Below are 14,604 nucleotides of genomic sequence, written 5' to 3' on the forward strand. Positions count from 1 at the left end.
TCAGATGCATCCGATGAAGTGGGCAGTAGCCCACGAAAGCTTATGCTCTAATAAATTTGTTAGTCTCTAAGGTGCCACAAGTACTCCTGTTCTTTTTGCGGATACAGACTAATACGGCTGCTACTCTGAAACCTCTCATCACATTGTTAGGTCAGCGGCTGTGTTTCTAATTAGAAGATCACTTCTACAAATAAACAAGGAGACATGGCAACATGTGCTATTGGTCTAGCCTTTCAGCATAGCTTATCCATTCACCCTTGACCATAAGCAGAAAGCAAGTGAGCATCCTGGATACAAATCCGCTGAGCCAGATCCCCAGCAACCATAAAGCAGGGTAGCTCCACTGACTTCAATGGAGTTGCATCAATTTAAACCAGAGGAATATCAGGCCCGAAGTGTTTTCAACAGCAGATGAGTAAAAGAACTCACAGCAGGTTATACTGATACTATGTCCAATTAAAACTTATTTAGACTGAATTGATTCAGAGGGCATCCGGCAAACATTGTGTGGGAGGGATATGTAAACTGACACATTCATTTTGCAGTATCCCACAATACATTACACTGTTATTTGCAGTTGGCCAAATTCTCACCTCGAATGAATGCACAACTCCAGGTGAAGTCAATAGGAGGTGGGCACAGGAATCCAACAGGCAGAATTTGGCCCACTGTACAATAGACTTTTCTTGCTGGCTCCTTCTTCCTAAAGAAACTAAGAGCAGGAAAATATAGACTGAATATCAGGAAACACTTCCTGACAGAGAAATCTATTGGACTGTGCAACAGTCTCTAACCTGGTAAGCGCAAAAAAAAAATTCACTTGAGATAAGAGACAAAGCACTTAGGCAGCTCTTAGGGGCAGGACCATCTTTTTGTTCTGTTTGGGTACAGCAACTATGACAATGGGGTCCTGGTTCATGCTGAAGCTCCTAGGTGCTACCACAAAATAATAAATACTGTACACAGCAGGACAGGAAAAGTCACCTAACAGTTCTTCTCCACCTCTAATTTCTGTCATTTCTTCTCTCTTGTTCAGGAGGAAACACTAAAAAGAACTTTGTGAACTGACAGAACAAAATCGATGCAATCCTGTCAGCTCAAAGAGGTAACTTTCTTCACAAGTAATTAAGACATAATGTTGATGCATCAGAACATTGTCACAGGATAATGGTTTCCTGCTGCTTGATTAATGCTATGGTAAAGCAGGGATGTTTATTTGCCCAGCAGAAGACAGGAATCCTGCAACAGTGATCAATTAAAATGACACTGTTTCTCTTGTATCAAATGATGACTGCAGAAAGAGACATTTTTGTCTCATACTGTTGATGTTGATACTATGGGGTGAGAGCTGGCTCCTTTTACTATGATTGATTTAGAATTGGCTTGGGAAACACACTGTGCGTGTGGATTTGTGTGCAGGCACATATGCACTACAACCAGTCAAGAAAGTAGCTTATCCAAACACAAGGCCAAGCTTCACCTTTGGATATGCACAAACTGCTTCAATCGATTATAATGGGAGCAGCTCTGAATGCAGAACTTGGCCCATGGTACTACAAGGAGCATGATAATTTGGCTCAGTAGAAACTCTCTTCCCCTCCCACTTAGAGAAGCAGGGGTCAGATGGCCAGCAACACAGATTGCCTGGCAGAGAAATTATCTTTTAGTTTGTACATTTCCAGGGCTGACACCGTCTTGATCCTTGTCATGTTTAGCACCGAGCATATTGTTGTTTTTTTAACAAATAAATAAGTGATTATCCTCCATAGCACCTCAGAGTTAAACCAGTTTCAGTCCAAGAACACCAATTCTCCAAGGCTGCAATGAATAATGTATTACTTGTTTTATGCTATGGAGTGTTATCAAGTGGAGAGACTCCTCCTATCGCAATCAAATAAGTTATATAACGTGGTTACTATTTTCGGAATTTCAACAAAATAAATATAAAGTTAATGATGAGATTGACCAAAAACAAATGGGGTTTTTAAAGATAACAAATATGGGTTCATTTTGATAATATTTGTATGAAAAGTTCATGTATGTTAATATTGATTAAATATTTTTTTCAAAAAAGGGAAATGTCTATATTTTTGCGATCTTCTTTATAAGGAGGACAATGCTGTTGCTTTTATGTAAGGTTTATCCTGAGTTCCTTAATTATTCTTGGCATTGTGCCAAAAGCTAATCATTTTTCTTATGAAACTGACGAGCAATTGCTTTTTTTATCCTCTAAGGAGACGTTAGGAATAATAGACGAAATGTCAGGAATAAGTAAGAAAAATAGTGCTGTGTATATATCCCTCTCCTAAAAGAAGAATACATCCCTTGCCTTTAACCTTATTTTTCTTAAGAATATAATCTGGGCTCAAACGAAGAGCCCAGTAGGGAAAGACTATTCTTTACTCACTAAATCAGCCTGCAGCATTTCATGACTTTCCTTCCAAAGATTACAATGATAATGTGATTGACACAAAGTGTAACCTTTATAGTGTAAGCAGAAGACCATGAACAGCAGTGGTCAATTAACAAGCAGATATTTGGTGAAAAACAGAAACTCATGAAAAGCAAATTTAAAATTTGACTTATTTTAGTTAGTAGTTCTGAATGGCGAAAAATGCTCTCATTATAGCTAGATATCTTGGATTCAAGACTCCAGAGGTCACAATTACTTCCAGACATCGGAGATTCTAGCAGCCAAAGATACACTACACAATATTCCAATCACACACACTCAAGGATTTTCTCTTGGGCAGAGAATATTTTAAATATTAGTGATGCCATAACACTTTTCACAAGCATAGCTTGCTTCACTGCCCTGGCTCAAATCTTATTTCCTCTAATTATGTTGTACCAAACTACATTCTGTCCTTTAAGACTAACAGATTTATAAAAACAAATAAATCTGTTAGTCTTTAAGGTGTCACCGGACTCCTTGTTGTTTTTGTGGATACAGACTAACATGGCTACCCCTCTGATAATTCTCTCCTTTGTTTCAACTGGATAAGTTCTTGTTCACCTTCCCTTCTAAAGCCACTCCTTGATCACTTTCCCTTCTAAAGTGGCTGTTTGTTTCTAGTGGGGAACGACTGACTGCTGCATTCCATCTCAGAGGTAGATGCATTTCAACAGAAGATGGCAAATTGATCCCTGCATCTAAAAGCAAGGCACTTTGGGATGTAATACATTATCGCAGGGGCGGGCAAACTTTTTGGCCTGAGGACCACATTGGGTTTCAGAAATTGTATAGAGTGTTGGTTAGGGGAGGCTGTGCGCGTCCCCAAACAGCCAGACTTGGCCCGTCCCTGCCCCATATCCACCCCCCCCATTTCTCGCCCCCGGAACCCTTGCCCCTGACTGCCCCCTGTTGCCCCATCCAACCCCCCCTCTCCTTCCTGACTGCCCCCCAGGACTCCTGCACCCATTCACACACACCCCCGTTCCCTGCCCTCTGACCGCCCCGACCCCTATCCACACCCCTGCCCCCTGACCACCACCCTGAACTCCCCTGCCCTCTATCCAACCCCACCTGTTCCCTGCCCCCTTACCACATTGCCTGGAGCACCAGTGGCTGGCGGCGCTACAGCTGCGCCGCCCAGAGCACCAGGACAGGCAGACGCACAGCCCGGCTGGAGTCAGCCACGCCGCCGCGCAGCACAGAGCACTGGGTCAGGCCCTGGCTCTGCAGCTGCGCTGCCCGGCCACCCAGAGCATTGTGCCAGTGGCGCAGTGTGCTGAGGCAGCAAGGGAGGGGGAACAGCAGCGGAGGGGCTGGGGGATAGCCTCCCGGGGCAGGAACTCAGGGGCCAGGCAGGAGATAGGAGGCTGTAGTTTACCCACCTCTGCACTAGACCATGATACATTAATGACTAAAAAAGTACTACAAAAATATCTGAATCTAACACAAGGCCCCTCCATTTGCAGAGGCTGGACAGCCAGGTACAGCTGGTTTGCCTTCTGCTGCTGCTACTTAGATCAAAGCAGTGATTTCTAAATATGAGTTATTGATTATTTTTTTAAACAAACACAAAACATAGATTGCAAATATGCTCTGGTTTTCTGCATTTTTAGTGAGCTTATGAGATCCTAGAAGAGCGAGCCTCATTCTCCTGTTGGCTTTTATCCATGTAACTTCATTGACTTCAATATGCCCTGAAATTTGATGGAGGCAGACTACATTCATGTTTAATTCATTCCTGTGCTTATCACTGAGTGAAATCAAGCTCCAAGAATGAATATTTAGGACACAAAAGCCTGTTGACAGCATACAGTTGGTGGTGCTACTAAAAACGAGATGTTTACTAATCAGCGGAGATACATTTAGAGCAGTGTGAGCTATATTTCCCATCTTAAGGTGCACATTAGAGCATCCTGCGGCAAACCAAAACACCAGGGCATGGCAATTGCCCATTTTCAACAACACCCACAAAGATGCCTGTATTATATTTATTGTTAATGACGCTCTGAATGCCATTTGCCAGGTAAAATAATTTCTGAGTGTTACTCTTTGTGCAACTGCTAAGGAAGTGCAAAATTCTAATTGACGATGCTTCCTAATTGTAGTACGTTAATTTGACTGGATTGCCTAGTGCTACGGAGACAATGCAATTCCCTTATGCCCTCATTAGACTAATGTGAACGCAATATTTCTAGAAGCCACAATTTTCATTTTCACTGATACCAAGTTAACTGAAAGCACCTCACAGAGTATTATTACAAATATTATGGAGAGTCTTACTGCTTTGGTTAACTGTTCATCAAGTAACTCCAAACCATTATCTCCTCCTCCAGTGCCCTAAAGAAAAAAGAAGAGAAAAGTAACCACAAGAGGAAAAGCTTTAAAAACTAGGAATTAAATTAACATTTGGAGTTATTTGGAGTTATACTGATGATTCCTCATCATCAGTATAATTCCTTGCACTCCTACTACTTTCCGGTTGTCTCAAAGACATCTGCTGGTGATATACTGCAGCCTTTACCACAGCTAAAGTAAGTCAGCTATGTCACTCAGAAGCCAGGCTGTGTTCTTGTACTGGAAACCCAAAGGGAATTAGTTTATGCAGGACATAGCTTCCTTTCAATAAATTATAACCTTCCCATCCCATGAATGCTCAGATCCTGCATCTTAACATTTATTTTAGTTGACAAAACACTGGCTGAGCCAGCATGGTCTGGATCATGAGGCATATTCATAATATAACCTACCCAGTTTAGAAACCTACGCTCTTTAAAGGGAAAGTTCTGCCTGACAGAAAAGCTATAAGAAAACTCTGAGGGAATGAGAAGTTTAAATATTTTGGACACTGAAAAACAAAATAGAAAAAGAAGAGCCTGAATATGGCACCAGAATATTCAGATCTTAAAAGATAAATATACAAGGGAATACGGACAACGACTCTCATAATAGATTTGCACAAGACTAATTTAAAATAAATTTGTGATGACCAATGCAACAAACTTTTGGCGTTATCCAGGATGCAAATACCAGATTTGATCAAAGGTTCAGTGAAGTCAATGGGAGTCTATTGATTTCAGTGGGCTTTGCATAAGCTCATAGCATCCCTCTCTTGCTAGCAGACACAGGTACTTGAAAGTCAACAGTCTCGAGCCTCTTGATTTGCATATTGGCTTAAGGTTAGCACCCTTTTGAGCATCTCCAACAGGAGAGTCTTAAAACTAGATTAGTCCATTCTCCCTTTTCACAAATATGGGAATAGGGTTTTAAAAGCACAAATCTGAAATTATTTGCAAATCAGAATGAAATATTCAGCCATCAGTTTCTGAAATTTCCCATCTGTTATTTTGAGAAGGGCTGGGTGGGGTAAGGGAATTTGGGACTGTTGTTGTGCTACCTTACCCAAATCATGCCATCATCCCTCTACCAAATAGAGGTATATATTTACATGCATATCGTAGGGCAACCTTTCTTGGAGTGCCTCCCTGCTGCAGGCCATGGCATGACAGGGACAGTTTCCCCTCTCAGAGCCACCAGTAATTCCATGCAGGCTTTTCCTCTCATTCAGCAATGTGGTTATTAGCAGAACATAGTTCAAAACAGTCCATAATAAGAGTCCCAAACATGTAGTTCATTTCCCATTCAAGTGCAAATGGTCATTAAGATCCCCTGATCTCTTCCCACGATGCTCGATGTATCATATCATATACTGGTGCCTTCGACCAAGCCTAGACTCTGTTGGTCCTTGTACCAGGACAGCCACCCAGGCTTTCCAAATGGAGTGAACACCTGCTCTTCCAATGGGAACCCCCCAGTCTCTCTGCTGGAAAATCATCCTTGCCAGAGGTGCATCCGTCACTTCCTCTGGCCCTCTCATGGCTCTTCTGGATCCAGTTCTCTGGGCATAGAGATGTCAGTGGGTAAGCTCCTCCACTACTCCCCTGCCTTCAACCCTCTCCAGGCCTTGGCTCCAGCTCTTCAGCTTAGAAACATCAGGTAACTTCTTTTTTCCACTGCTCCTCCTCCCTTCAGACCTCTGATCCTGGCTTGGGGATGCCAGCCAGCAAATCCCTCTTGCTAATGCCCTGCCTTCAACCCTCTTCCAGGAACCAAACATACAGTCTCCTAGCCAATTCCTCCCTCTGCCAGGGAGAGTCCACAGAGAGCTTTCTGCAGCTTTCTCCAGAGAGCTCCTCCAGTCTCCTGATCTTTCCTGACTCTCACCAGGACTCCCCCTGATCCTTTATAGCCCCCAGGTACTGCTCTAATTGGCTAATTAGGAGCACTGACATATTGAGACCCAGTGTAAGCCACTCTGCTGCACAGAGAAACATAACACAGAAGAATGCATGGATGAGGTATTCTGGAAGTACAAGAGGATTGAGTGTATTACATTGATCTATGGGATTCTTGTAAGGCCTGAGTCTGCAGCTCATCAAATGGTATAATATGCCAGATGGCGAAGAAGATGAGGGCAGCGGTGAGCAGCAGCGCCAGCATGTAGCAGAAGCCGGCGAAGGTGAAGGCCATGGCGTTAAGAGCGGGCCGCGCGGCCAGTGGGGAAGCAGGAGAGCGAGGGATGCCGGGCCGGCTCTGGCTCAGGGCTGCTGGATCTACTTTATTTACAGGGGCCTGCCACCCTATGACAATGCACATACACATCAGATAGCTCACTCTAACGCTATATAATCATTAGTAGTATTCATATAGAGTTTACTTTTTGTACACATTAATGTTCAGTGTCAACAAGAAACTTAAAGACAAAAAGATTAAAAATGACTTCACTTTCCTGGAAACATGTTCACATTTTGGAGTTATTTTCTATTAGTTTTTTAATTATTTGCCGTTTTTTAATTATTTGCCTTTCTTTACTCTCCTTCCCACTCACAGGTTTACTTGTAACCAGTTGAGCTTACCCATTATCTCTTAGTTTTCTTACTGAGAGTACTTTAATTATTTTTTGCTTCTCCCCTGAATTCATTGTTAGCAAGAGGATAATCACATGGCCACGTCAAGATACCAATTCTTATTCATTCATATAAGTTCTACTAATATGGTGTTGATTTGTCTTCTGAAAACAGGTATCATTAGCTGAATTCCATTTGAAAAGAACTGCAACCCCAACTATTTCCCCCCTCCCCCCTTTTTTAACACACGCTTGTTTTTTATTTTGAAATTATGAAAAATTGATACCAACTGGTTTTGAAAAGCAATGGAGCAATACATGCTAACAAAGTATCCACAAAATTGAAAAAAAACCAACAACCCCAAAACAGCAGTACAATACATACTTCTCTTCACATTTGAAAGAGAGAGAAACAAGAGAAGAGATATGGAAGGTCTGCATGATCAGAACCTATGTGGAATTTCTGTCAACTCCAGCTGGAGTTCAACATGTGGTGGGCTTGCAGAATCAAGCCCCGAAAATGTATGTGGAACCAGTAGGTGACTTTTGCACATGAAATCTGAGGCAATTAACTTACTTCACAGAACACAAAGAGGCCTTCAGGGTACTTTAAGTGTGATTTAACTTAAATCAAATTAGTGGCTGTAGAACTGAAAGATGAAATTTCATTTTAACTTAAAGACAACAACTCCTTCCTAACCTCAATCTTCCCCGATCTCTCACACAAATTCTTCCCAAGCAAAAATGTAAACTATTTTTTTTTTGGGTGGGGGGAGGAGGGGAAGAGGAGGAGGTGTGCCACAAAATCAGTCATTTATTATGCAATAAAAATAAAATTTTTGCAAAAGTAGTACAATATGTGATCAAAGCTGCAAAAGCTATTAAGTCAAATTTAGAAAGTCTAAGCTTGTGATTTCTAAGTGGAGTTGTGTAATATTGCCCAAAATAGTTCTGGTATTCTAAAAGTGAGAACACAGAATTTATTTATTGTATGTATATGTATAAAAGATTCTCCTTGGGGAAACTACTATTCCCTTTCATGGGAACATAATTTGGTATATTATGTACATTAAATATCTCACTTAAAAAATTGGGAAGACATTGTAACCTGTAGGTTACTTTTGATTCATTTTTACATAGTCCCAGCACATATAGTTTTCATAGATTCATAGATTCTAGGACTGGAAGGGACCTCAAGAGGTCATCGAGTCCAGTCCCCTGCCCACATGGCAGGACCAAATACTGTCTAGACCATACCTGATAGACATTTAGCTAACCTATTCTTAAATATCTCCAGAGATGGAGATTCCACAACCTCCCTAGGCAATTTATTCCAGTGTTTAACCACCCTGACAGTTAGGAACTTTTTCCTAATGTCCAACCTAGACCTCCCTTGCTGCAGTTTAAGCCCATTGCTTCTTGTTCTATCCTTAGAGGCTAAGGTGAACAAGTTTTCTCCCTCCTCCTTATGACACCCTTTTAGATACCTGAAAACTGCTATCATGCCCCCTCTCAGTCTTCTCTTTTCCAAACTAAACAAACCCAGTTCCTTCAGCCTTCCTTCCTAGGTCATGTTCTCAAGACCTTTAATCATTCTTGTTGTTCTTCTCTAGACCCCTTCCAATTTCTCCACATCTTTCTTGAAATGCGGTGCCCAGAACTGGACACAATACTCCAGCTGAGGCCTAACCAGAGCAGAGTGGAGCGGAAGAATGACTTCTCGTGTCTTGCTCACAACACACCTGTTAATACATCCCAGAATCATGTTTGCTTTTTTTGCAACAGCATCACACTGTTGACTCATATTTAGCTTATGACCACTATAACCCCTAGATCCCTTTCTGCCGTACTCCTTTCTAGACAGTCTCTTCCCATTCTGTATGTGTGAAACTGATTTTTTCTTCCTAAGTGGAGCACTTTGCACTTGTCTTTGTTAAACTTCATCCTGTTTACCTCAGACCATTTCTCCAATTTGTCCAGATCATTTTGAATTATGACCTTGTCCTCCAAAGCAGTTGCAATCCCTCCCAGTTTGGTATCATCCACAAACTTAATGAGCGTACTTTCTATGCCAATATCTAAGTCGTTAATGAAGATATTGAACAGAGCCGGTCCCAAAACAGACCCCTGCCGAACCCCACACGTTATGCCTTTCCAACAGGATTGGGAACCATTAATAACAACTCTCTGAGTACGGTTATCCAGCCAGTTATGCACCCACCTTATAGTAGCCCCATCTAAATTGTATTTGCCTAGTTTATCGATAAGAATATCATGCGAGACCGTATCAAATGCCTTACTAAAGTCTAGGTATACCACATCCACAGCTTCTCCCTTATTCACAAGACTCATTATCCTATCGAAGAAAGCTATCAGATTGGTTTGACATGATTTGTTCTTTACAAATCCATGCTGGCTGTTCCCTATCACCTTACCACCTTCCAAGTGTTTGGCAGATGATTTCCTTAATTACTTGCTCCATTATCTTCCCTGGCACAGAAGTTAAATTAACTGGTCTGTAGTTTCCTGGGTTGTTTTTATTTCCCTTTTTATAGATGGGCACTATATTTGCCCTTTTCCAGTCTTCTGGAATTTCTCCCGTCTCCCATGATTTTCCAAAGATAATAGCTAGAGGCTCAGATACCTCCTCTATTAGCTCCTTGAGTATTCTAGGATGCATTTCATCAGACCCTGGTGACTTGCAGGCATCTAACTTTTCTAAGTGATTTTTAACCAATTTTTTTTATTTTATCTGCTAAACCTACCCCCTTCCCATTAGTATTCACTATGTTAGGCATTCCTTCAGACTTCTCGGTGAAGACCGAAACAAAGAAGTCATTAAGCATCTCTGCCATTTCCAAGTTTTCTGTTACTGTTTCTCCCTCTTCACTAAGCAGTGGGCCTACCCTGTCTTTGGTCTTCCTCTTGCTTCTAATGTAATAGACTTAATAGTGTCCCTTTGAAAAACTGCCAACTCTCCTCAGTTGTTTTTCCCCTCAGTCTTGATTCCCATGGGACCTTACCTATCAGCTCTCTGAGCTTACCAAAATCCGCCTTCCTGAACTCCATTGTCTCTATTTTGCTGTTCTCCCTTCTACCCTTCCTTAGAATTGCAAACTCTATGATTTCATGATCACTTTCACCCAAGCTGCCTTCTACTTTCAAATTCTCAACGAGTTCCTCCCTATTTGTTAAAATCAAGTCTAGAACAGCTTCCCCCCAGTAGCTTTTTCAACCTTCTGAAATAAAAAGTTGTCTGCAATGCAGTCCAAGAATTTGTTGGATAGTCTGTGCCCCGCTGTGTTATTTTCCCAACATATATCCAGATAGTTGAAGTCCCCCATCACCACCAAATCTTGGGCTTTGGATGATTTTGTTAGTTGTTTAAAAAAATGCCTCATCCACCTCTTCCACCTGGTTAGGTGGCCTGTAGTAGACTCCTAGCATGACATCACCCTTGTTTTTTACCCCTTTTAGCCTAACCCAGAGACTCTCAGCACTTCCATCTCCTATGTCCATCTCTACCTCAGTCCAAGTGTGTACATTTTTAATATATAAGGCAACACCTTCTCCCCTGCCTATCCTTCCTGAGCAAGCTGTACCCATCCACACCAATATTCCAATCATGTGTATTATCCCACCAAGTTTCAGTAATGCCAACAATGTCATAGTTGTATTTATTTATTAGCACTTCCAGTTCTTCCTGCTTATTACCCATACTTCTCACATTTGTATATAGGCATTTAGGATACTGGTTTGATCTTTCCTCCCAGTTTTTTAGAGAAACAGTCACATATAGGTAACAGAGAAGAGCAATAGCTGAACTATGCAGTCTTTGAACTACTGTAACTGTTTTCAATTATATTTGGAAGATTTATAATGGGCACTGTGAGCTTTTCATGTATGAGACACCACATTTCAACAATACAGAGTGATAAAAATATGAAAAGAACTGGCTTGATTTTTTGAATACCTAAATATAATGCACTCTAGCATGACGACATGACAAGCCATACATAGCCCTTTAAGCTGTAGCCAATCACTTAAGTTGTACTTGTGACAACATGGCATGGTACAGGTGTCATTCTACAAACAAAACAGCCTGGTGGTTGGGTGGCGACAGACAAACCTTGACAAGTAGTCAGAAGAGCCGGGACATGTCTAAAATGGGAGGGACCAGTTCAGTTGGTGCTCTCCTCACCAAAGCTCCCCAAAAAGGTTATTAAGTAGCAACATACTCAGCAAATAAAATGTACGATGGAAACATTACATCATCAGAACAAACTTTCACTGCCAAATAAGTGATTTTGAGAGCAAAGAACTATTGCCTGATAATTTCAGTGATGTTCTCACTTGATTACCATTTTTGTGGGTGTCATTTACTCCTACCTGAAATGCCATATACAGTACACAGATGACATGTGTGACACATGCCACAACATTTTGCAGCTTCATCTTCTATTTTAGATAAATAAATCTTGTCCCTGGGTGTTTGCCCACACATGGTGCTTGGAACTGGAAAACTGCACCCCTCGTGCTCCTACTGGAAGCTTTAAAAGATGACAAATTAAGTTCATAAAGATATCTTAGTTTATGTCTGCTTTGAACAGCATTTTATCTTTTGAAATTTCAAAGTGCTGGTCTTCTGACGAAAACGAGTCAGGTTTCCTTTGACATAACAGGAGCAAGATATAACTGTCACGGAGGAAAATACTATATTTATGTCTCCACGTAATCCATTCATTGCTTTATGGAACTAAGGTCTTCTAAGGAGTGTTACAAATCCAGTTAATGCTTCTGCATGCTGTATTTTGTGTTTGGTTCTGTGATTGAGCTGACAGATGTGGAAAGGCACATAAAAGTCTCTAACGTAAATGTACACATACGCTGATGAGCTCAGTTTACTTCTGCTAAAGCTGGCATCAACCTGAGCTTAATTCTTTTCCTCCAGATAACGTTATTTGGCTTGATGTGCGTTTTCTTACACTAATTCCACACATTCTGGGGTTCAACTAACATGAAAACAGAAAACATTGGGATACCATGTTAGTGCATGAGCTCATACTCAGTCATCTCCCTACAGACAAGAGAAACGATACAGTTGAAAAAGAAATCTAAGTTAACCGCTCCATTTCAAGGTCACAACTCAAACCCACAGCATTTGAGTTTTCTGCATTCAAACATCAGTGCCTCTTGTGATACCAGTGATTCACCTAATGTCACTCACGGCCATCTGATCCCATCAGAGCTATACTGTCTTTCTCCAAAATGTGGGTGAGAGATGTTTAGGACCTGGCTTTCAAAGATACACATGAAATGACATGAGACTAAGTTCCATAGGATCATACACAAGTCATATTTGTACAAATGAGCACACTGAGCATATGTTTAAATAATAGATTTTGCCCATATTAGCTATACATTTCTGACTATCGTGAATAGGGAAAGCCAAATTTCAAAGAAGTACCTTGTGGTTCCAAAGTTCACATATGGGCCTGTGAATCATCAGATGAATGTAACAGTACTTCAGAAAAATTGATATTCCAGTACTGAAAACTTCTAGTTGTGCTCTAATATTTCTAAAAAAGCTTGGGCGATATAAATTTCTTGATCTTCTCCTACATTTCCTGTAGATAGAAGACCATAATAAAGAATGCTGTACTCACATGAGCATCAACTACCATGAGCAGAATATGGAGGACAGAGGACTTAATGAAGCAGGGCAACAGGGGCTTGGATCCATTAGTTCTATTAATACTAACTAGTGTACAAAGAGCTACAAAACGTGACTGAAAGAAGTGGAACTGCTATGTAATAATGTTATGAATACTGAGCTGTAACAATTTTATGAACCTTGTCTGTGATCTGGACAGTGAGGGTAAGCTGTTGTAAACTGGGGTTATAAATCTTTCCTATGTGAATGCATTGATCTACTAAGAGAGGAAGAACCAGCAAGCAACACAATGGCTTCCAAGATAAGAACATCTAGGTCATCCCTTGGAAGACAATGGGGAAAGTTGTTGGCTTTATAGATTCGGTGTCCTATTACCAACATGCTATAAGCCTTGTTTTTCAGGAGCTGCCTAGAGAGCGTCAGTGAGCTCACACAGAAAGACAAGGTAACACAGTGGAAAGCTCTGTAGAAAAGCCTATAGGCAGTTATACATTCCAAAGTCCCCACGTGGCAGATGGTTGAACATCTGGAAAACAGGCATGCATATAGGCTGTTTTATTGTTTTTAAGATCTGTTTTACCTCATATGCTTTTGTTCTAAATAAAACAATACTTTGCTTTAAGAAGGCTGTTTGATCAATGATTACAACTGTCACTGCTGCGTAGGGAGTGGAACTGTAAAGTCTGAGCCTAAGGCCTGGTCTACACTACAGAGTTAGGTTGACATAAGGCAGCTTATGTCGACCTAACAATGTCAGTGTACACACTCCCAGCCTTGCTCCCGCCACTGTAAGTGTCCTACTACTCTGACATAACTCCACCTCCATAAGAGGCGTAGGGTTTGTGCCAGTGTAATTAGAGCAACACAGTGTCTGTGGAAAGACTACATTCCCTACACCGGCTGTTGGCTGTCTTGTCAATGTTACAGCTCCACTGGAACCATGAAATTGGGGAGAGCTGCTGGTTCCCAGCTCCCCAGCTGGTCTGCTTCCAGGTCTCCACTCCAAGGCGGGCTACCACCCAGGCTCCTGGCTTGGCCCACTGCCCACGGGAGCTGACTGGACTCTGGGTGCGGCTTCCCCCACACACTCTCAGTTGGGAGCGCAGAGGCAAGAAGTCCTGTGGGGGCAGCTGGGCTCCCGGCAGGAAGCAGTGCAGAGCTGAGAGCCCTGGCTCTCGGCCCCCCACCCCCCACTCAGTGGAAGCGCTCCTGGTGAGGACGTGCACCACTGACAGAAAGAGGGTAGTGGGGACATCGGGCCAATTTTAGATTGTAGTGTAGACATGCCCTAAGTCAGATCCATTGAAGTAACCATGGGGACTACAATTGAGCATCTGCACTGAGAATGGGAGAATCAAATGTTTCCACCCTGAGAGACAAGTGACTGCCAGAAGCCAGAGACCTGCAGGGGGTGCACTTAGAGACACTAAAAGTGGTCAGAGGTACAGTTTGTCCACTAACTGAGACAGTGACATCTGCGGTGTGACTCACAGGACAGCAGATAATGTGTACAAACAATTTTTTTTTTAAACTGAAACAAAATTAGGAATGAAGTCCATCTGGAGAACCTTC

The 14,604-nt window shown here is 41.8% G+C and overlaps 1 protein-coding gene across 5 annotated transcripts in view; it reads right to left on the reverse strand.

The window, feature by feature from the left end:
- The window catches only part of ADAMTSL1 (ADAMTS like 1), a 714,047-nt gene that overhangs the window by 285,988 nt on the left and 413,455 nt on the right, over positions 1–14,604 (reverse strand). For 4 of the 5 annotated variants that reach the window (XR_004646076.1, XM_034773212.1, XM_034773214.1 and 1 more), the window contains exon 3: positions 4,736–4,792. The exons of the other annotated variant lie outside the window; for it this stretch is intronic. Coding sequence is in view for 3 of the 4 variants with exons in the window: in XM_034773212.1 (XP_034629103.1) it covers positions 4,736–4,792 (57 nt within the window). In the remaining variant the exon portion in view is untranslated. The remainder of the gene's footprint in view (positions 1–4,735; positions 4,793–14,604) is intronic. 5 annotated transcript variants of the gene reach the window in all.

Source organism: Trachemys scripta, chromosome 6, assembly GCF_013100865.1.
Source record: "Trachemys scripta elegans isolate TJP31775 chromosome 6, CAS_Tse_1.0, whole genome shotgun sequence".
In the NCBI taxonomy this organism is placed as follows: domain Eukaryota; kingdom Metazoa; phylum Chordata; order Testudines; family Emydidae; genus Trachemys; species Trachemys scripta.